This window comes from Thalassophryne amazonica, chromosome 21 (genome assembly GCF_902500255.1).
Source record: "Thalassophryne amazonica chromosome 21, fThaAma1.1, whole genome shotgun sequence".
NCBI classification, from domain to species: Eukaryota; Metazoa; Chordata; class Actinopteri; order Batrachoidiformes; family Batrachoididae; genus Thalassophryne; species Thalassophryne amazonica.
In genome coordinates this window covers 28,275,866-28,298,088 of record NC_047123.1, presented here as the reverse complement: position 1 = coordinate 28,298,088, position 22,223 = coordinate 28,275,866, and the positions used below count along the sequence as shown (strand labels likewise).

The 22,223-nt window shown below is 38.1% G+C and overlaps 3 protein-coding genes across 3 annotated transcripts in view; all 3 read right to left on the bottom strand.

The window, feature by feature from the left end:
• The window catches only part of arhgap18 (Rho GTPase activating protein 18), a 35,075-nt gene extending 33,451 nt beyond the window's left edge, over window positions 1-1,624 (bottom strand). The window contains exon 1 of the mRNA XM_034162207.1: window positions 1,328-1,624. Within this exon, the coding sequence (XP_034018098.1) occupies window positions 1,328-1,443 (116 nt within the window). The 5' untranslated portion in view covers window positions 1,444-1,624. The remainder of the gene's footprint in view (window positions 1-1,327) is intronic.
• A 4,517-nt stretch (window positions 1,625-6,141) lies between these two features.
• On the bottom strand, window positions 6,142-11,434 carry fkbp6 (FKBP prolyl isomerase 6). The gene is made up of 8 exons (XM_034162208.1): window positions 11,215-11,434; window positions 9,780-9,897; window positions 9,586-9,675; window positions 9,249-9,451; window positions 7,313-7,432; window positions 6,965-7,162; window positions 6,332-6,441; window positions 6,142-6,240 (listed from the first exon to the last, which is right to left on the bottom strand). The coding sequence occupies exons 1-8, from the start codon at window positions 11,287-11,289 to the stop codon at window positions 6,159-6,161; spliced, it is 996 nt and encodes a 331-aa protein (XP_034018099.1). The 5' UTR covers window positions 11,290-11,434; the 3' UTR covers window positions 6,142-6,158.
• A 1,016-nt stretch (window positions 11,435-12,450) lies between these two features.
• Window positions 12,451-21,094, bottom strand: tmem244 (transmembrane protein 244). The gene is made up of 6 exons (XM_034162267.1): window positions 20,786-21,094; window positions 17,039-17,124; window positions 15,246-15,322; window positions 13,859-13,984; window positions 12,912-12,956; window positions 12,451-12,710 (listed from the first exon to the last, which is right to left on the bottom strand). The coding sequence occupies exons 1-6, from the start codon at window positions 20,876-20,878 to the stop codon at window positions 12,613-12,615; spliced, it is 525 nt and encodes a 174-aa protein (XP_034018158.1). The 5' UTR covers window positions 20,879-21,094; the 3' UTR covers window positions 12,451-12,612.
• Between the last annotated feature and the right edge of the window lie 1,129 nt (window positions 21,095-22,223).

Below are 22,223 nucleotides of genomic sequence, written 5' to 3'. Positions count from 1 at the left end.
GTGTTATGTGATGCTAGCATGTTTTCATGCAGGCATTAACCCATTAGCATTGTGTTATGTGATGCTAGCGAGTTTTCATGCCAGCATTAACCCATTAGCATTGTGTTATGTGATGCTAGCGAGTTTTCATGCTAACATTAAGCCATAGTCTTTCCAGGTCCCATCATCCCCTGTGCGCTCGGGTGGTTTCGGTTCAACTCACCGGTTGTACACAAAGAATATGGCGGCATCATTAATGAGGAAAAAATAAAAGCAAACCAGCATGAAATGTGGTCACCAAAGGATTCAAATGTGTTGTTTATATAGATTTTTTTTTTTCATTTATTTATCAAATTGCGCGACGAATCACACCCAGATTACATGGCATCAATACTCCTTCCAGAAGGTTCTTATATGCCAATAACGCAAAGAAACAATGAAACTCCCTGCGACGCCATGATACTGCGGAACTGGAACCCCTCCACACACAAAGATGAGAATTAGCATCACATTAGGTGATGTTACCGACTTTTCATGCTAATGTTAGCATTGCAACAGCATCGCTAACAGGCTAACGTTAGCATATGTATTTATACTGGCATGCAACTCAATGACAGCATTTACTAATCACGAACTCCAGGTAGCTTAAATATATATAATTTAGAAGCAGCTTGGAACAAGTATAGTTAGCCGTTATTAGGAACTTTTTAAATATTTCATTAATTTAATTTCACAAAACTCCATGGAATATGGAGTTGCGCCAGGAAGGGCATCCGGCATAAAACATGTGCCAAATCAACATGCAGATCCACCTCAGATCTGCTGTGGCGACCCACAAGTGGAAACAAGGGAACAACTGAAGGGGCCTACTTTTTATTTTGAGGAATAAAGTTGCTGAAGTGACCACATTTTGACTTCTTCATGAAGTTGAGCTCGAATATTTTACTGAGCAATGTTAAGATTTCAATCACATCTCTAGTTAAACTGGTGGCGTCACTCTTATGGCACACGTGTTTCAGCTGTCTTGCTTGACCTTTGACCAACCTGGTCCAAAAGTTAATCATTTGGAGACGCTACCTCTTGTAATGTGAAAAATCTGTCCAGCTATTTTTAGTTATTGGCAGTGCGGCGTCCCCATGTCGTTGGATGTCATTTTATACAGAGGAAAATTAAAAGTTTTAACACTTTTGACATCAGCTCAGGGAGGGAGGTTGAGTTTTCAGCTGTTTTCCGATAGTCAACATTTCCATCCAGCTCTCAAATTCAAAAAATGAAAGAAAAAAAACAAGCACACTGTGACCTTTGCTCAGTTTTATCACACACACACACACACACACAGAGGTCCCACCTGGACACAGTGGAGTCGAGGTCCTGGGCACACACACCAGGTTTCGGCAGCAGTTCTACGTTGCTGTGGTAACCCGTTAAAACCACTCCCTGGGACTCCTGCTGCTGGTGACTCATGTTTCTCCTCCTTTTCTTCTTTCTTTCTCTGCGGTATGCACAGCTGACATTTAATCACCACTGAACGCTCCGTCTGTCTGTCCTATCTATTCAGCTTCTCCACTGCTAGACGAGCATGCAGTGGAGTCATTCTGACATCTAACTTCCCTCCGTGTCTCTCTCTCTCTCTCTCTTTCTGTACAGTTTGTGTGTGTGTGTGTGTCAAAGAAAGGCAGGGCAGGACAGGGGCTGGATTACACACAGTCATGCACAGGGATTGGCCAAAAGGGCAAGAGGGGAAGTTTCAAATACAGTAGCGCCCCCTGGTGTTAAGACTGCACAGGCTGAGTCAACCATTGGAATGGATTGGTTTGTGTAACAAGAGTCATCACGAGATGACATATCCCCCCCCCCACCGGGTCCCCACAAATTCTTGAGATATTGCATAAACAAGGGTGGCAATGACATTATTGTGACTATCTCACTGTGACCTTAAAATTGAACCCAAGGTCACCAAGGACGGACAACGGACATGCCGATCGTTATATACCTCGTATAGTGTCGTGTGGTTCAGTCATTGATGTCAAAGGTCAGAGATTTTTCCACTCCGATTTGCAACAAATTTGGAAACCATATGGGAGGAGGGTTCTGGAATTGTTTGGCAAGGTCAAATTTGCCAAAAGTCAATTACTGGGGTCAAGGCCATGCCTGCCCGGGTATTTATTGACCTCTCAGGTCATTTTTGCTCATTTCTACCAAACGTGGTATTTCAGTGACGGTTAAACCCCCCCACCCCAAAAGCTGCCCTTGAAGAAGTAATTTTGGAAAAGGTCAAGGAATTTGATTTTTAACCCAATTTGGAACTAATGTGGAGCACCAACATTCCTCAACATTGCACCCCGCAAGTCAAACCTTCATGCATTCTCAAGAAATGTTGGTTTCTTAGAATGCAAAAGATGGAGGCCCACACCCTACTTTTTCTAGGCCAGGCTCAAAATGTCTGAGTTACTCCTTATAGGTGGATCATTGGCCAGCAAGGTTAGCTAGAGGTTAACCATTTGGATGATGGTCAAATTGACAGGGGTCAAATGTCAGATTCCTGTAGCCCTTGCTATCTTCATGCACACGGGTACTATGACCTAGTTATTAATAACAGCAGCCAGGTGGTGCAAGTAGCTAGCACTCTTGCCTTCACCCAAGAAGGTCCCCGATTAGAGAACTTACATGGTCATTCTCCTTGTACACCTGGAGTTGCGTCAGGGCACTTGAGGCAAAACGTGCCAGATCTCCTGTGGCGACCCCAAACAAAAAGGGAAGAATCTGACAGAAAGAACGGAGTTTGAAAAACGCATATTTACTGAATGATTTACAAATAAATGCTCAATGTTGCATTAAGGTACCACAATGCAACTGTTTTGCAATTAATACAATATGCAATGACTGAAAGACAAATTTCTTTGACAATTTAATTGTATGAAAATTGAAAAAAGATGGAATCTAGATCCAGAGCATTTTACAAATACCCAGAATTGTTATCAGTATCGGGGCTCCCCACATGTTCAAGGTTTGTTTTTCCTGCCAAATACTCGTATAAGGAAGTCAACGTAAAAACCATGATGGATGCTGCTGTAATACTCTGGAAGTAAAAGCATGACAAATGATACTATGCAACAGCAATATGCAACTCAAAAGTCCATGTTCATTTATCCATTTACTGAACCTACTGTACATACTCCAGTTCAAAGGTGTATTATTCACAGTGTTAACAGATGGCATGACCGCGAATTTAGGTAAACGTACATTAATGTCCAAAAACAGATGATTAACACAGCCATATTTGTAGTCCTAAACCCAAACTCACATTTAAAGAACTACACAGAAAAGTACATTCAAATAAATAGGAACAAATTACAACAATGTGTGTTATTCTCCTTCATTCTTACCAAAGGTGAAGATAGTTGATAAATTTGGAGACCATTGTGTTGGTGTCCATTCAGCTCTCAGTTCAGAGCATGCCTTACATGTGTGCGGACACACACGGTTTTTCTGCTTCTCCATCTGCCCCTTCCCACTCCTAATCCCATCATTCTACTTTCTTTGCCTTCCCTTGCGCCAACTTTTCTCTCCCGTCTTCGATCCATGGTCTTAGTTTCTTACTTTGAACTATTTCCGCCACCTCCCACAGTCACAATGGAACATAAATTCATAGAGCTCAATGATTTGATTTTCAACCATGTGTTATTGAACTGACATGAACATTTTGTGCGCTCGTGAGTGACCTTCCATTAGAATTTGTAGCGTTTAATATTTGTTTAAACTGTGTAATCTCTCCGCTGACGTCCAGCTACTCACGCAGTTCAAGATGCAACGATGCTCACGTTTGCCACCTAGTGGATATTAACGCACACAACAAGGAGGAGCTATTCAAATCCAAACAAACTAAATTATCTCCATGAACGCTGTCAACTCCACTGCGTTGGTATTACTCACTCTCGGGTACACGGGCCAAATGAAACCTGTTTCATATCCCGTTATCGACATACAGTCCTCTCCTCTGTTGTTAATCAGATTAAATGATTGATAAGAGCACTGTTGCAACAATGGCAATAATTCCGCTCCAGATATCAAGTTTACACTTGCTTGTGAAGTGATCATTTAAACAGCTAATTAAATAAAACACAGAATGGCACTTTAACATAAATTATGTCTGAAAGTTAATTCCATTATGCAAATCGGAGAGCAGCCCAGTGCAAATAGTAATTCAGGAATGGAGAACACATGATAGGACGTCTTGGACCCTGAACTCTGTCCTGCTCGAGACTGCAAAATTTACAAGCAACAAAGACAACATCTTAACCGTGAATTTTTTTTTTATTTCTGCACTTATTAATGTAAGTGATACAACGCTATGAAACCTTTAAACACTCCAGTTAAACTGTTGTTTGAATGCATTTATAAAGAGGTATTTTCTACTTTAGAAAATGCAACCATTCAATATACAACAAAATGACAAAAGATACAAAAAAGGAAGTCAATCAGTGTTTGACCACTTCAAGTTTCAAAAACTTTTGGCTAACACAAATACAAAAGTAGAAAAATTGTAAGAAAAAAAAAATAACTTAGCTTTCAGAGTTCTCAGAACTGGAGCAGAAATAGTTTTTCAGAAGTAGATTTTTCAACAACTGATCTTGATTTTGCTGCCCTCTGGAACAAACACAACAAAAGGACAAGATCCAGAATTAGAAAAAATACAGTAGATATTAACATATAGTACTTTTGCTTGTCTTGAAATCAGACTGCAGGGTTATGTCAGTATTTTCAAACAAAAACATATTAATAGCAATAATAATAAAATTGTAAGATGTCCAAACAATGTCTACAATTTACTGTGCTTTGAAATTAACATGCCTTACAGGTGTAGGTATTATATGGGTATGAAATGTTTATGGTTTTATTTATTTGTTGGGGAAGGTATTGTCACAGAACTCTTTTTCTTTCCAGTCATTTTTGGTGAGCTTAATGGGCATTTGTGTGAATGTCTCTACATCCTGCAGCCAGACTTTTGACACAAAGCAGAAAGTTCGACCACATTACACCCATTTTGGCATCCCTTCACTGGCTTCCTATCCCAGTGAGATCAGATTTTAAGGTTCTGCTACTAACCTATAAAATTATTCATGGACTGGCAACTCTCTATCTAGCTGACCTAATTAAACCTTACGTACCGGCCCGGGCTTTACATTCTCAGGGTGCAGGACTACTTTGTGTCCCTAAGGTGAATAAGAAGTCTGCGGGTCACAGAGCTTTCTCTTATCATGCCCCTGTTCTGTGGAATAATCTCTCTGCATCAATAAAACAGTCAGATTCTGTGGAGATTTTCAAGTCCAGACTTAAGACGCACTTATTTTCCCTTTCATATGGCTAGCATATTGGTACAGTTTTGTTTTACGCTTTTACTCTTTTAATTAATTTATCAGTAATTGGAGCGGGCTGCGGCCTCAACTTTACCTAAATTCTGGGTCTTTTAGTGAGGTTTAGGGCTAGTGGTCGGCGATCACCTTAGTATTTCCCTGTTTTTCTTGTTGTTTAATGCTGGCAAATTATACAGTATTTTTTTTTTTTTTTTTGTCTTTCTGATGCCTGATTCTGTTTTTTCTCTCTGTTTAAGGTGCAGCTCCATCCAGACATGGGAGTTGTATTTGTGTTGGCAATCCTCCTGTACTGTGCGCCAATAGCATTTCTTGTATATTCGTCCGTGAATTGTTCTGTGAATTATTATGTAATTTATGTTTGTAGCATGGCCCAAGCAGAGGGTCACCCCTTTGAGTCTGCTTTGCTTGAGGTTTCTTCCTCAGAGGGAGTTTTTCCTTACCACTGTTGTTCTGGGGGTTGGTAAGGTTAGACCTTACCTGTGTGAAGCGCTTTGAGGCAACTCTGTTGTGATTTGGCGCTATATAAATGAAAATAAATTGAAATTGAAATCCTTGCAGGTTGTTTGGATATGGTGTTAGGATGAAGGAGATGGGTCAAGATTCATTTCCAGTCCATCATATCAAGGCTACAGGAAAGCAAACTATCATTTTTGTAACCACAACTAATTTTTGTACCAGTTTGGACTGGAGGAGACACCATTAGATTTTGGTGTGGAAATGCCTTTAAAAAAACAAATAAAAGCAAGAAAAGGAGCATCTCAGGTGTTCACAAAAATACACGGACTTCTTACCGATGTACTCTCATTACACCCCCCCTTTGTCTTTAGTGTGTCTGAGCATCTTGAAGCACATTTCTTTCTCTTTATCCAAGCTGTCTTTGTGACGCCTGGCACATAAAAAGAATCAGTTTGGACAAACAATACCATCGCCGTTTGTTTGCGACCTTCTGTGTGGTTGTCAGCGAACGTTCATCTTACATGGCCGCTTCTTTCAAAAGCTTGTTGATGTCACTGTCGTAAGGCTTCTGTCCTTGAGCGGTTATGAGGCAATCCATGGCGCGTTCATAGTCCAGCAGCTCCATGTAAGCCTGATGGGGAGGAAATTGCACTTTCCTTACACAAACATTGAGATTATTGTAGTATAACCTGAGGAAATATTTGTCTGCCTGTGTGTTTGTGTGGATGTTCCATTACTGCTCCAAAGTGCGTGGGCCAGTTTCAACCAAACTTGCTATGTGCATGTAGGTTGACATCAGTTACCCTTAAGGAGTTTGTTTTGGCAAAGGTCAAGGCCAGGTCCTTTTGCTGATTTCTAACAAACTTCGTATGTCAACAAAGGGCCCAAAACTGCCTTTAAAAAATTTATTTTGACAAGGTCAAGGGTATCTGGCTTTTAACCAGATTTGGACCAAATGGGCTACACAATTAAGTGGGTTCCAGAACTGCCCCAGTAAGGTCCACCAGAAGCCAATCATCTGGGTCAAGGTCAAACCATTGCTATATTCCTGTCCACAGGTAATATTAGCTGGTTTTCTACAAATTAAACTCTAGAAACCCTCAAGAGCCTGTAAGGACTTTTTATGCAGTTTGAAAACCGAAACATTAACATACCTTTCCACAGCGGAATAGAGCCTTTGTGTTATTGGGATCCATCTCCAAGGCTTTGTTGCCATATTTCAAGGCTTTCTTGGGGTTGTCCAGGTGGAGTTCAGTCATTGAAAGGTTCAAATAAATTGGAAGCAGTGCTGACTTGAGCTGCGACTCCTCTTCATTATTTCCCTGCAGCCTCTTCACGAGCAAGCGCATTGCCTGTCAGTCAACCAGAGGTTATAGTAATTCATGTTTTACAACAGAGGAGTCATGACATCTTAGTTAGCATAGAATCTGTTTTACCAATAAGATTACACGTCAACCAAAATACAACCATGGACCATCGAGCATGTGGGAAAAACAGGTTACCTGTTTATAGCGATGTCTGGCACCGTCATAACGGCTCTGGTTGAAGCAACGGTTGCCAAAACGGCGCAGTGTGTTCACATTGTCCAGGAACGTGGACAGAGGTGTTACATGTTGTTCATCCTGACAACAACAACAAAAAAAAACAATCAAAAGGACTTTGAGTTTATGGCACACAACACCAGGTATCCAATAAATCAAACTTCCTTTTTCACTACTGATACATTTTGGGGTGGTTTCACAGAAAGGAATTAAAATGGCCTTTTAAAACAGAATGATTACAAGTTTGCTGATGCTACAACTCAGACTGACTACCATATTTTCCAGGTTATAAGTACTCACACCTTTTTTTTTTAATGTGTAAATCACTTCTTAAAGCAGCATTTCCCTGGGGGTGAATTTAATGGAGTAGCTGTGTAGCACATGTGCACACCACAGCTTGTGCTGAACTTAAAATAGGAACTTTTAAATTCCAAAAAAATAAACATTGCAAGATAGACAAATAACACTTTGGGCAACATATTGGATGTTATCTGATGCAGTTTGAACAGAAGAAATCATCAGATGGACAAGGATAGAGAAGTGAACAATGTAAGATTTATGTAGGAAGCCTTCAGTGTGTGGTGTGTACCATAAGGACTGTTAAATTCCAAAATAAGCAAGATAACTGACTAAACATGCAATGTGGACAACATATTGGATATTTCAAAAAGGCCAACACAAATAAACATTCCGTCACAGAATACTTCAAACAAGAATATACAGGCTGAGTATTTTTGTCAAAGAAGCTGTTTCTTTAATCTCAAATGACATATCATAGTCATTTAATGATTTAGTACATTAAATAAATTCCAGATAGCACCTCCTACTGCAGTTTCAATATCTTCTGAATTGTGGCTTACACCTGTCTTAACTTAAGCACTGTCTGAAAAACAGAATTCACGCATAGCCCCCCGTCAAACGCTTGAGCTTTTCTGTAACCAACGACCAGGTTTCCTGTTGCTCATGTAACCCCATTTATATATATAAATTCTATTGAACCCCTTTTAAAACTTGTTTTTGGCATTCAATTTCTTTCATTTCTATTTTTAAATGTTTTCTTTCTTGTTTTTAAAGATATAGTAAATGTTTTAAATGAGTTCTCTTGAGGGCAGCATGGTGACTTAGTGGTTAGCACTATTGCCTAACAACAAGAAGGTCCTGGGTTCCCATCCCACCCGGTCCTTTCTATGTGGAGTCTGCATGTTTTCCCTGTGTTTGTGTGGGTTTCCTCCTGGTGCTCCAGGTTCCTCCCACTTCCAAAGACATGCAGCCTGCCCAAATTGTACTCCACCTCTCGTCCAATGACTGCTGGGATAGGCTCTAGCTCCATGTGACCCTTATCTAGACTATTTTTAAAAAAATTAATGAATTATGTTTGTGCAAATCCCTTTGCAGTTCATTATTTGTGTGAAATCATGCCACAATCTTGGGCAAACATTTAAACTGTACAATACTGCAAACCAATCCTCTCCCAGCAGCAGTTACATGTACTTGACCAGTAGGTGTCAGTGTATTATAGTAGCAATCTGCTTGCAGTGTCTGGAATGACTGTGTGCTGTTTTAACCAACCTGATGCAAGAACTCACTTTGCAAAAAAATTCAACTCCAGCCATAACAGGAAAGAAATAAACATTTTTTGCTAGAAATCCCTCAATACGATGCCTCACGGCTGGCGGATTTGAAACTCATTTTAATATTTGATAAAGTGATAAACAGAGGATGGTGTGTAAATAAATGGAGTGAAACATATGGAGGACTGTATTTTCTGTTGGCATAAAGATTTAGTTTCACTTTTTGAACTAATGAAAATACATAAATGGAATGGATGGTAGTGCCAAGTAAGAAGAGGAGAAAAGGGTATTATGAATGAACAGTAGGACACCTACAGCCTCCTTACCAGACTCAGCGAGATAAAGTTGTCCACCTTGCCAGAGTCCAGGAAGTCAATCATGTGAACCTCATACAGAATCACGGCAGCAGGTGGAACGATCGGCGGAAGGCCCATGGTGCCGTACGCATACTGTGGCGCAAAGAGGAAACGAGCGAATTCTCCACTCTGCATGGTCAACAGACCTATTTCAAGTCCAGCCAGTGTTATATCTGTGCAGAAGAGAGTTTCATAAACTATCATTTTACAATCTAATATCTTGTAAGCCTTCTAACAGGTATCCTCAAAACATCCTTCCAAGGCTAACAAATAACTCAATCAAGAAGCCGCATATGTCATTTCTCACCTCTGCCCAACTTCAACATCCGGGGGTACTTCATGTGTGTATTTGTATCGAAAGGCTGGTCAGAATATTCCAAAAAAACAGAGAAATGGACTGTGAGAGAAAAGAGTAGATGTATTAGCAGAAGTAATTATTTGTCAAAAAAAACTGGAGTTTTAGATAGTAGTAAATGTTTTAGAAGTAAAACATTTAAATACACAATACTGAAGCGTGTTGAGGTACAAGCGGGCCTTCTCCAGCTTGAACAACTTCTTTCAGGATTCCTCCGTCTCCTAAAACATCATCCATCTGATGGCGTAGCTGATCAAAAGGACTCTACAAGAGCGTGAAACACACTGAAAACACTTCACACGATTTCCTCTGGTTAATCTGTGTAAAAACTGCATTTACATTCACGAGCACGATCAAGAAGTAGGGTTCGAGACAATGATTTTCCGACTGTCTGGGACAAGTTATAAAACGTATACCCAACAGGGACGAGCACTAATTTGTATCTTAAAATAGTCACCTCATCAGTTTCCTACCACAGGCTTCAGGATGTTCAATGAGCAGACAACGGCAAAAAAACAGTCACGTACTTAAGTGATCATAGCATTTCTTGGAAGATGCAATCTGGTGCAAACATTTCATATTAAGGAACATTAAATGACAAAGGTATGATGACGTCTCTCATGTCAAAGCCTTTACACCAGCTTAATGTCAAAGCCGGAGTAAATTAGTTGTCCGAGATGTCGCCGGGTTTTAGGATCCAGTCCATTTTAATTAGTACTGTAGATGTCCACCTGCTGAATGTCTCAAAGAAATTTAACTGAGCAATTGCAAAACTTCATTAACCCTGTTGTCCCTTGATAACACAGTATTCTTCCATGCATTATGCAAAGTGTAACAAGTTGGAGTTTTATTTTCCTTTCGTGAATCAGACTGCCACTTCGGGAAGGGTGCTACGAGATTCTCCATCTGATGTTTCCACTCCTAGCAACTTCTTTTTTTAATGATTTGGGTTGGGTGGAGATAAAACGGCTTGAGTTTAATTAATCTGAAATACATATAAAGGTTTAAATTTGAGCAACACTTCTACTTTCGGACTACAACTGAGTGCACTTCTGGAAGTCTTGCACAATAGCAGAATTCTGATATGGCTGAGGTCTGAATTATGAAATTCTAAAAATAAATCCAATGAAAATTTTTTTTTTTTTTTTTTTAGATTTAGCTTATCATCCTTTAAAGATTTTTCACGACATGAAAGCATACAATTATTATTATTATTATTGATTGATTGATTGACATCGCTTTTTTCTGCTATGAATTATTTTCTCCACTAGATGTCACTGGCCTAACGTGAGTGGTTGATGATTACTTAAGCCCAAAAATGAATCTTTAGACTGTCACTCAATATTTATTGTGACCACAAAGGAAATAACTTGTAGTCCGTAATGTGTCATCTCTGCATCTGCACGTGTGTTAAATTTAAAATAAATAAATAGGGCTACTTCATTCGCCGTCCATAGCAAGGACTTTGCTAAAAATATGAGTCAAAATGAAACAAACAAAAAAGTTCTGTCAAAAAGCAACAACTCAAAACTTGTGTTAGCGTCATTAGCATTTAGCTAGCTACCATGATTTGGGCCTCACCGGAATCCTGCTCCTGGCCTGCTCCTCAACCTCTATCAACCTTCTGATGTGGGATATAAGTCCGTTTCGTGACATAATTGCAACGCACAAAATCACTGCTGTTGCCAGCAAAAACTGATTTTAACTCTAATAAAAAGGAAATAAATGTTATTATGAGTAGCTTCTTCTGATTTTGACAACCTGATTTAAGGGCCTCATTTAAGGCGCTGATGATTCACTCACAGGAAACGTACGTGCGCCTTTCAAAATGTGAACATTTTGAGAATGATGTGTTAATATTTTCACCAAATAACCCTACTGTTATTCCATGGAGGAATTAACAGTAGCACGATTATTAAAAGGTGAAATTTTTAAAAGCAAAAAACAAAAGTTGCCCGCCCCTTGCTGGTTTTCATAATATATTCCAGTAAAATTGATATTAATTAAAAGTTACATTAAGCTTTGATAAAACTAATAAATCATCTCAGATTAACACTGATTAAAAAAAATAATCGGAATTATAAAAATAAAATAACATTTTAACAAAAAAGCATTTTAGGACTATATTAGTGGAAAAAAGTGGGAACACAATCATGATTGTACTTTACGATTTTATTCTTGCAAATTACACAGTTGCTAGCTTTGTTTCGACATTAAGATATTGTTTTTTTATAATTGTGACTGTAAAGTAATTTTTTGCAATATCAGAAAAAAAGTTGTGTTTGTTATTTCATCTGAAATACAGCACTTTGGTAAAGTTTTGCATACCTGAAAATTTTGGGATTTTTTTTTTTTTTTTTCAGCAGTTCAACAGAAAATTTCATTTGAAATGTGCAAGAATTTCTATTTCAGCGAAAAAAAAAAAAAAAAAAAATTAAATGTGTGTTTTTGATTTCATTTATAGAAACGTTTTTAAAAATTTAAATGAGGTAAAAGTTTATTCATTTATTTATTTTGTACATTTTATGCCTGGTACATGGCAACACAAACACAGCTATGGCTGATCACATATTAAATAACAAAATCATTATTAAAAACTTGATTAAATGCAACTTCATTGAAAAAATTGTTTACTTTTAACACACACACATTTGTTATATGTTCAACATATATTCATATGCATTACTGAAGCTAATTAATTATGCATTTTTCAACATATTTGAACTGCAAAGAATATGATTACCAACACACACACACACACATATATATATATATATATATATATAATCCATGACATAACAGTAAATTTCACTGTTATACAATAAACTGTGCTGTTTACACAGATGTGTCAGACTTTCTATATGTATTGATACACACCATTATTCATACTGTACAGACAGGCAACAGTACACCTAATAAAGTTAATCCACAACTAAGATTATCTAATAACTCGTGAAACACATTTTTTACTTCTGTTCTTCAAAAGTTCTGCAGTTCTGCCGGAGACACAAAATTGCTCCTGAAGAGTTTATAAGCCAGGAGCTGTCCTCCAAATATCATCATCACCAGGCCCGAACCTAGAAAGATTCAATAAATGAGAAGGGGGAAATAAACCAAACAAACAAATTGTAGGCCACTAGCTGAACCCAAGAAGCTTGATTTATTTTTTTAACACTTTTAGGAAGGTTAGAAAATTGAAAAAGTAACATTTTGATCAGGTAGGAAAGAAGAATAAGGACGCATAACAGAAAGCACAAACAATGACGTAAAAAACTCACCCAGAGCAATCCACCAGTGTTCAGCTAAAGGGAAATCTGACATCACTGCAGAAATATATAAAAAAAAAAAAAACTGTTAAATATTAACAAATTTAAAAAAAAAACCTTCACTTTGCATAAAACAGGCAGGATTAATCCATATGAGCATACTAATCAAGAAGAGGAATAAAAAGAGTGCTAATTCACAGTTTTTGAAGTTGAACACAATACAGTATCTGGTGTAGTACAATTAGGTCCATAACTATTTGGACAGTGACACTTTTTTATAATTTTGTTTCTGTGCACCACCACAGTGGAGGTGAAATGCAACAGTCAACATGGATTGGCATTCATTCATCCAGTTAAAATCCATTTTCAGAAGCCAGAAGTAATTGGACAAACTAAATGAAGTACAAATCTGTCTGGAGGCAGGCAGTTCTCAAAACTGATGAGGTGCAAGAACAGGAGACGAGTGAGGGAAGCCACCGAGACACACATGACAACTCTCAAGGTAATTATAGACTTCTGTGGATGTAACTGAAGAAACTGCACACAGTGCAGCATCGTCTTTTATACAGGTTCATGGTGGAGTGGAACAGAAAATGATTTTAAGAGAAGAAGACAGACATTCTTGGTGGCTTCCCTCACTAGTCTGCTTTCTGCACGGGCATATTCACTGGGTGGAAATGTTTAGGTATCTATACCCTGACTCGTCCAAAGAAAACGAGCTATAAAAGTGGCGATTTGTACAAATAATAATATGAGTGTGTAAAAATACGTATATGTGCGCGCGCACGCACACACACACACACAAATGACATCTGTGTAGGTGCCTACACATCTTTTTTGCTACAGTTACATAACCAGGCTACAAATCCAATCAGGTGTACCATTCTATTGATCCACTTTGTGTGTGTGTGTGTGTGTGGGTTTGTGTGTACGTGTGCTTGTGGGTTTGTGTGTTGTACCTGCTACGGTAATTGCTATGTGCAATAGTGTGACAGTAATGGCATAATCCCAGACGCGCTCCTCTACAATCCAGGCGAACACCAGCCCTCCCAGAATGTAGGTCAGTTCTGTGGAAATGACGCCAGCTATAGCAAAAAACACAAAAAGTCTGATTTTAACACCTGTGCTTTCACGTTCTTTAGTATTTTCATCAACGTGATAGTTTTGGAATACTTATAACCTTTTTTATTTTGTCTAGCAAAGCAGACAGGCACTAAAACGGCAGTTAATATCATTACCTCTGCCATCGAAGTTGGAGGTTATGTTTTTGCCCGTTTGTTTGTTTGTTTGTTTGTCTGTTTGATTGATTGTGAACAGCCTGGAGCCCACAGTTTTTCATATATCATTCTGAAATTTTTACTGAAAATTCATATCCTGATAGGCAAGAACTGATTCAATTTTTCAAGGTCATAGGTCACAGGTCAAAGTCAGGGAAAATCTTGGAAAGTTGGAAAAATCTCTATCTTTAACATTGAATGAATTTTCAAAACGTCATAACTCTGTCAAAAAAGATCACATTTCTTTCATATTTGAGAACATTATGTAGGAGGGTAACCTTTATTGACTGACAAAGTTTGATCTAGATCTGATCTAGATTACAGATTTTGTGGCCATTTAAATTTAACATTGAAACCCGCATTTAATGTACATTTTACATTATATCTTCATCAAATGTGCCCCAATGACTCTCATATTTGAAAGTGAGGTACAGACTGGCACTCACTATCACCTGACAAAGTTTGATCTGGATCTGATCTAGATTACAGATTTTGTGGCCATTTAAATTTAACATTGAAAACCCCATTTAATGTACATTTTACACTATATCTTAATCAAATGTGCTCCAATCACTCTCATATTTGAACGTGAGGTGCAGAGTGGCACTCACTATCACCTGACAAAGTTTGATCTGGATCTGATCCAGATTGTGAATTTTGTGGACTTTTGAATTTAATATTGAAAGCCCATTTGGTGTACATTTTACATTATATCTCAATCAAAAGTGCCTCAGTCACTCTCATTTTTCTGTTATGGATTTACTTACACTACCAAAATTGGATGGAGTTTCCACTTTTATGACTGTTTGTGTATCTTCCAGTTATCAGTCAGAAATAAACCCAACAACACCAGATTGAATTAATCATGTGAATGCTGCAGCGTAACACAAGCTGACTGCCTGAACTTACTTGTGCTCGCATGCTTTCACTCTCTTACTCTTGCTCTATTTCTGTTATCACTTTCTTCTAGTTAAAAACAATAATAATAATAGAAGAAACAAACATACCCTCTTCATCTGGTCACCACAGTGTAAAAAACCTTTCAGATATCCACTTGGATGGTACCCACCCAAATACTTGGGGTTCTGCCATGATGGTTGTGTTGTGTAATCAAATGGAGCCAACAAGCTGTTGATCTCATGAATTCTAATGAACAGAAAAAAAAATACATAAATGCACACAAGGAAACACAAACACACCAAACCATCCAGACAATAATTTGTTTTTGTGAAGCTGCTGCACACACACAAGCTTCCTCAAATGAGCAAAATATCAAAAAATATTTCAATTATTACCACGGGCACCTTAAGTGCTTCCAGGATGCAAATAAAAGTCAGAACAACAAAGTATCTGCATGTTAATTATGTGTTTAATATTTCAGCATGCCCGACTAATGCAGTGTAACATTATGTAATTAATATTTAATTTATATAGCGCCAAATCACAAAGTTGCCTCAAGGCTCTTCACACAAGTAAGATCTAATCTTACTGACCCCCAGAGCAAGTACACAGGCGGCAGTGGTGAGGAAAAACTCCCTCTGATGATACTGAGGAAGAAACCTCAAGCAGACCAGACTTAAAGGGGTGACCCTCTGCTTGGGTCATACTACTACTGACACAATTGACAAAACAGTTAAAACAGGATATACAGGAAATTTTGCCGGTGCACAGAATGGGAGGCCTGCAGAAGTAGACACCACACCCATCTCTGGATGGAGCCGCACCTCAAACAGAGAAAAAAAAACAGAATAGGAATCAGAAAGGCAACAAATACAGCATAATTTGTCAACATTAAGAAAAAATACCAGAAGAAATACTAAGGTGATCTAGCCCACTAGCCCTAAGCTTCACTAAAAGACCCAGACTTTAGATAAAGTTGACATTATAATAATATTTATATTATTATAATATAATATAATATTATATTATAATAATATTTCACATTAAAACTGGAATGTTTTTCAGTTAATCATACATATTGTTTGAACAGCTCAGTGTGGCAGGGTACCTCCCACAATTATGCCCTAATTATGCCAGTGAATTATTCAGATGCTTTCAAAGCAATTCCATAATTTCTTGTAATTTTCTGCAATCGTCAGTGTTGTTAAAACAGGCATCCATCTTGGCTAAAGTAAACTGGAAAATTATGATGACGATATCCCAGGACACACTAGAGGGATTAGGCTTCCCAACTGGCTTGGAAATGCCTCAGGATCCCCCGGGAAGAGTTACAGAATTTAACCAAGGATAGGGAAGTGTGGGATGAGCTGCTTGGTCTTTTGCCACGGACAAGGATAAGTGGCAAAAATAAATGAATAATGAGTTCACTGGATCGAGGAGTTTGGTGATGGTAATACTGTTGCAAGAGAACAAAGGTCTAAGACTTTAGGTTCCTGGTACTTCCTGTTTTACTCTGCGATGTCAGACTTGGACACTAACTAGTAGACTAAGTTGATGACTGGATGTCTTTGATATATGGTCTTTTCAAAGGATCCTTGGGTACTTTTTCATGACTTTATATCAAACAAGTAGCTGGAGAGTCAGATGAGGAGTATTACGTGCATTGTGAGGGAACATCAGCCACAACCTATAGGCCAAGTGATGGTTCCTCAAGGTATGATTGACATGCAGATGCCTTGGTGTTGAGGACACCGGCGGTTGGAGAAGGCCAAGAGGACACCCATGTTTGACCTAGCTAGTTACTTTCAAGAGGGCGAGATGGACTTAAGATATTCTGTAGTATAGTGGATGCTATGATGTGTGGCACCAGCACCTCTTACCAGACCTGACTTCTCCAGTAACATAGGTACTGCATTTTTGATACTATGGAATACTTGTATTATGGAATACTTGTATGTGTACCTGAGCAGTCCGATGCACAGACTGGCTACAATGTAGTAGAGACAATAGAAGCACAACATGCACATTAACAGGTTCTGGAGGACGACCTGAAACAGAGAGGAGAGAAGGGCAAGAGGAGAAAATGGCATTGTTACTGCTGAGTGCTGTTAAGGGTTTATTCATTCATTCATTCATTCATTTTATGCCACTTATCCGGGTCCGTGGCCAAGGTGGGAGCAGACCAAACATGTCAACCCACACTTCCCTATGCTCGACAGAGTCCTGTAACTCTTCTCAGGGGATCCCGAGGCATTCCCAAGCCAGCTGGGAAAAATACACTCACCACCCTCTTTATTAGGTACACATGCTTGCTAACACAAATTGCTAATGAGCCAATCACATGGCAGCAACTCAATGCATTTAGGCATCGAGATGACTTGCAGAAGTTCAAACCGAGCGTAAGAATGGGGACTAAAGGGGATTTAATTTACTCCGAGCGTGGCACGTTTGTTAGTGCCAGACAGGCTGGTTTGAATATTTCAGAAACTGCTGGTCTACTGGGACTTTCACACGCAGCCGTCTCTAGGGTTTACAGAGAATGGTCCAAAAAAAAGAGAAGATATCCCTCCAGCATTTCCTGGGCTTTTCTATACGGCCTCCTACTATTAGGGGAGCTACAAACACTACCTTTGCACCCCCCGCCCCCAGGACTAAACCAAACCAACTTTTTTAGGTTCCTTAGATGACCCAAAAACAATCAAAATGTTCCCAAAAATAAAAACTGGCCTCAAGCCACTTATCCAAGATGGTGTCCAAGATGGCCGACAATAGACCCTTATATCATTAAAATACATAGTAGGAAGTTGTTTAAAGGTGTTTTAGTGAAGAAGAAGAAGAAAAAAAAAAAACTATTTTGGCGGCCATCAAATGTTACTTTGTTGTAACTGTGGAATGCCTAAAACTTTTGCACAGTACTGTCTGGTTGTCTTGCCACAATATTGACATTTTCCTACTCCCACAACTCACGCTGAGGCTGCTGTAATTCTAACCTTCACAGTGTTAAATACCAAAATCAATTGCACCGATTGATCGTTTAATCAATGACGTGAGCAAGTTCAATATGTCTTAGCTTTTGAAGCCATCTTCCAAAGGCCGTCTGTCAATACGTGCAGCAAATCCAGTCAGAAATTCCGTGCTTTTCTCCCGCATTTCCCTTTCTTGACATCAGGACAGCAGCTAATCAATGTGCTCTGAAGTCCTGATTGCTGATTATCTGCAGCCTTCAAACCCATGTGTAACTAGTTCCATTAACAATGGTTGCAGGAATTGTTAATCTTATTCGTTCAACGTGTGCTGATAAAAGAAATAAAAAATACAACAGTTACAGCACGTAAAATTCCAACGGAATGTTGGACTTAATGGTATAGTTTATCATGACTGATCTTCACTGGCGTGAAATTGCCATTAACATCTAATTTAGGATATTGAGGTTTTTTAAGTGCCTCATATTTTTTCTTCTCAGTACTCTTGATTGCATCAACCTCATTTCCACCAGCGGCGTGCTTCAATTTTAGAGACAGTGAGAGTTGTAAGGAAAAATGATTGAGGAATTGATGCATCCTGCATGAGCCTATGAGCTTCTGTGATGATTTAAAACTAACGTAATTATGGCCCACATTTGATTTTGAATAGAGCCACCCCAAAAGCCGGCACTGCCAAGAGGCAACAGGCAAATACAGGGACCACAGAGAGGTCAATATTTATCAATACTTTACTGTACAACTGCATTTGGTGACTATTCAATATTCCAAAGGCCCATTGGTCAAAAGGTCCATCAGGCTGGATGTAGAGACAGCGTCATTCCCAATCGAGAAGCCCCTGAGCTTTAGCACTTCCCGGCTCCCAGGCCAGAAGCTGAACAAGGACGTGCCATGGAGAACCTTTCAAATCCCGATTAGAGAACGGAAAAGTGTCACTGCTGTTTTCAACAGCTTTTTGGGCCTTTGGAATACTGAATTGTCACCGCTGCATGTTGTTATACTGTCAGCTCACGAACTGACTGGCTTTCTTTGGAGACCTTCTTTCCAGTGGACCTTCGGAATAATGATCTGATCCGTCCCCACTACATTTGTCTGTACAGCCTGAAGCCCACACTTTTTCATATATTGTTATGAAATTTTTACTGAAGGTTCATATCCTGATAGGCAAAAACTGATTCCATTTTCAAAGTCAAAGGTTAAAGTCAAGAAAAATCTTGGAAAATTGGAGAAATCCCTATCTTTAACATTGAACGAATGTTCAAAAATTCATAACTATCAAAAATGATCAATGAGCTTTCATATTTGAGAGCTTTATATAGGATGGTATCCTTTATCGACTGACAAAGTTTGATCTGGAACATTGAAAACCCTATTTAATGTATATTTTACATTATATCTTAATCAATCGTGCTCCAATCACTCTCATATTTGAAACTGAGGTGCAGACTGGCACTCACTATCACCTGACAAAGTTTGATCTGGATCTGATCCAGATTACAGATTTTGTGGCCATTTAAATTTAACATTGAAAACCCCATTTAATGTACATTTTACATTATATCTTAATCAAACGTGCTCCAATCACTCTCGTATTTGAAAGCGAGCTGCAGACTCGCACTCACTATCGCCTGACAAAGTTTGATCCAGATCTGATCTGGATTGTGGATTTTGTGGACGTTTGAATTTAATATTGAAAAGCCCATTTGGTGTACATTTTGCATTATATCTCAGTCAAAAGTGCATCAATCTCTCTCATTTTTCTGTTCTGGATTTACCTCCACCAAAATTGGACGGAGGTTCCAATTTTATGCCTGTTTGGCTTTTTTTCCAGTTATCAACTGGAGACCAAGTGCCAACAAGCAATAACAGATTGTGCACAGCAGAGACAACCAATGTTCTGTGAAAATTATCTTAAAAAAATTCAGAAACTGAAAAAGTTGAAAAAAACAAACAAAATATGACAACGCCACAAAAAACTGATTCAAGTGCATGAGCTAAATACATACTCCTGACAATTTGATCACATCTAATTTAGTTCATGAAAAGCCACTTCTAAGAGGACTTTGACCTTGACAACTTTTTTCCAAGGTAAATTTTTTGGAATTGGAAACGAGTGTTGGAAGTTTGCGCTCGACAAAGGTAGTGATCAAGTACAGTACAGAAACAATAACAGTGACAGGCTAGTAAAACTAATTATTTCAATTTGTCGTCCCAACTCCAGCATCAAGTCTCCCATTTAAATTGACCAAGCAAATAAAATTAACGGTGTCACACTTTAATATGACTCCAGCAGTCCTAAAATATTAAAGTGGATATGGAATTGGTGAACATGTAAAGAAAACAAAGTGCAATTCAGGTTTGTTTTCCTCCCTACAAGTGCCAGTTTGTTCATCAAATTAAAAACGCTAGAATCACTTCTTAGATGTCTATTCAGCTCCCAATAAAAACCTGGACTTATTAAATGATCTTACAGATGCTTTTATCATCTTCATTAATTAAAACAAAACAATCTCTTGAAAAATATTTCTCCTCCAGGGTTCTGTAGCAAGTATTCTGAGCATCTACCCAATGATGGTTGACGATACTCATCACTTTGTGTTTTTTAATATCAAATAAATAAAATTGACATTTAGGAAGACAAGAAGCACGCTTGCTTTTATCCATCTGTTGTCCTTTTTTTAAAGTGTTGAGTATCTTTTCTATTCTACATGGGTTGGAGTGTCCTTACCCAGGTATCACTGGGTGTAGTCTTGAGGGAAATGGGTCCATGGCGTTTTATAAATGTGAATCCACAGCAACGGCAGCAGTAGTCCAACAACATGAATGACTGCTGGTTGAAATGAGAGAAGGTACACGTGTGAGAGTATACTGATGGGAGGGGGAAGGGTGAGATTAGGAGAAATGGGATTATGACTAAGAAGCCTGAGTAAATCCCAAAAGGAATAAATATGCAGGTGAACACACAGTAGCACACGTCATAAAAAGAAGGATTAAGGTTCAGGTTTTGTTTTAATACATCACTGAGCTGAGTACAATCATTGTTAAGGCACAATCTCAGTTTTTTCATCAAATGCACATCTGTCCTTGTTTGCAGACACTTTTCGATGACCTTTTCTTGGCCTCACTTTGTCCAAGGCTTTGTTTGAAATATATCTATTTTTAAAATGGAAATGTTATCTGATTTTATCATACTTGGTGGAATTTTGATTTCTTTTATATATATATATATATATATATATATATATATATATATATATATATATATATATATATATATATATATATATATATATATATATATATATATATATATATGCAAAAAAGTTGTCATTAATTGTACAGAAATGCAGTTTAAAATAGACTGGGGGACAAGGCATGAAAAGTGAAACCAAAATGTTTACATTGCCCCCTGGTGGCTTGCTGTAAAATATGTCATTCACCTCATTTCTTACATGCATAAAAATATTTTAAAGCATATATATATAGAGAGAGAGAGAGAGAGAGAGAGAGAGAGAGAGAGAGAGAGAGAGAGAGAGAGAGAGAGATATATATATATATATATATATATATATATATATAGAGAGAGAGAGAGAGAGAGAGAGAGAGAGAGAGAGAGAGAGAGAGATAGCTATATCTATATATTGGTCTATCTATCTATCTATCTATCTATCTATATATATATATATATATATATATATATATATATATATATATATATATATATATATATATATATACATACATACACAAATAGTGGACACCAAAATAGTCCAGATATTTGAAAATAAGCCTTTGTGTGTATGTATATATATATATATATATATATATATATATATATTTTTGGTAATTCTAAAACATTAAAACTTTGTTTTTAATGGGCTGTATGTACTTCTTTATTATTTTCACCAAGAGGCAGCAGCAGACATACATACAGAAGAGTCACCAATAAAGAACCAAAGAACAAGACACCATTGTTTTGCGCCACGCTATGTTTATGTAGATTGTGCATAAAAACAGAACTGAGATTTAAGAGTTCAAATATAAAGTGAAAGCTGCAGATGAGATCATAAAAGAAAGTTATGAAGTAAACAGATGCAACAAATTGGAAAACATGGTGTACGCGGATGTGAATGGCGAGATGACGTCAACTCGGTATGCCTTTCTTC

What these genes read in the sequence shown, in the direction of transcription:
- fkbp6 (XM_034162208.1), bottom strand. Translation starts at nt 11,289, where the DNA reads ATGTCACGAAACGGACTTATATCCCACATCAGAAGGTTGATAGAGGTT. An exon ending in TCAACACGCTTCAGTATTGT is followed by an intron (nt 9,676 to 9,779) that starts GTATTTAAATGT and finishes TTTCTCTCACAG; the next exon opens with TCCATTTCTCTGTTTTTTTG. An exon ending in CTCTATTCCGCTGTGGAAAG is followed by an intron (nt 6,442 to 6,964) that starts GTATGTTAATGT and finishes CCTCCCCATCAG; the next exon opens with GCTTACATGGAGCTGCTGGA.
- tmem244 (XM_034162267.1), bottom strand. Translation starts at nt 20,878, where the DNA reads ATGTTGTTGGACTACTGCTGCCGTTGCTGTGGATTCACATTTATAAAA. An exon ending in CTGTGCATCGGACTGCTCAG is followed by an intron (nt 15,323 to 17,038) that starts GTACACATACAA and finishes TCTGTTCATTAG; the next exon opens with AATTCATGAGATCAACAGCT. An exon ending in ACACTGGTGGATTGCTCTGG is followed by an intron (nt 12,711 to 12,911) that starts GTGAGTTTTTTA and finishes GAATCTTTCTAG; the next exon opens with GTTCGGGCCTGGTGATGATG.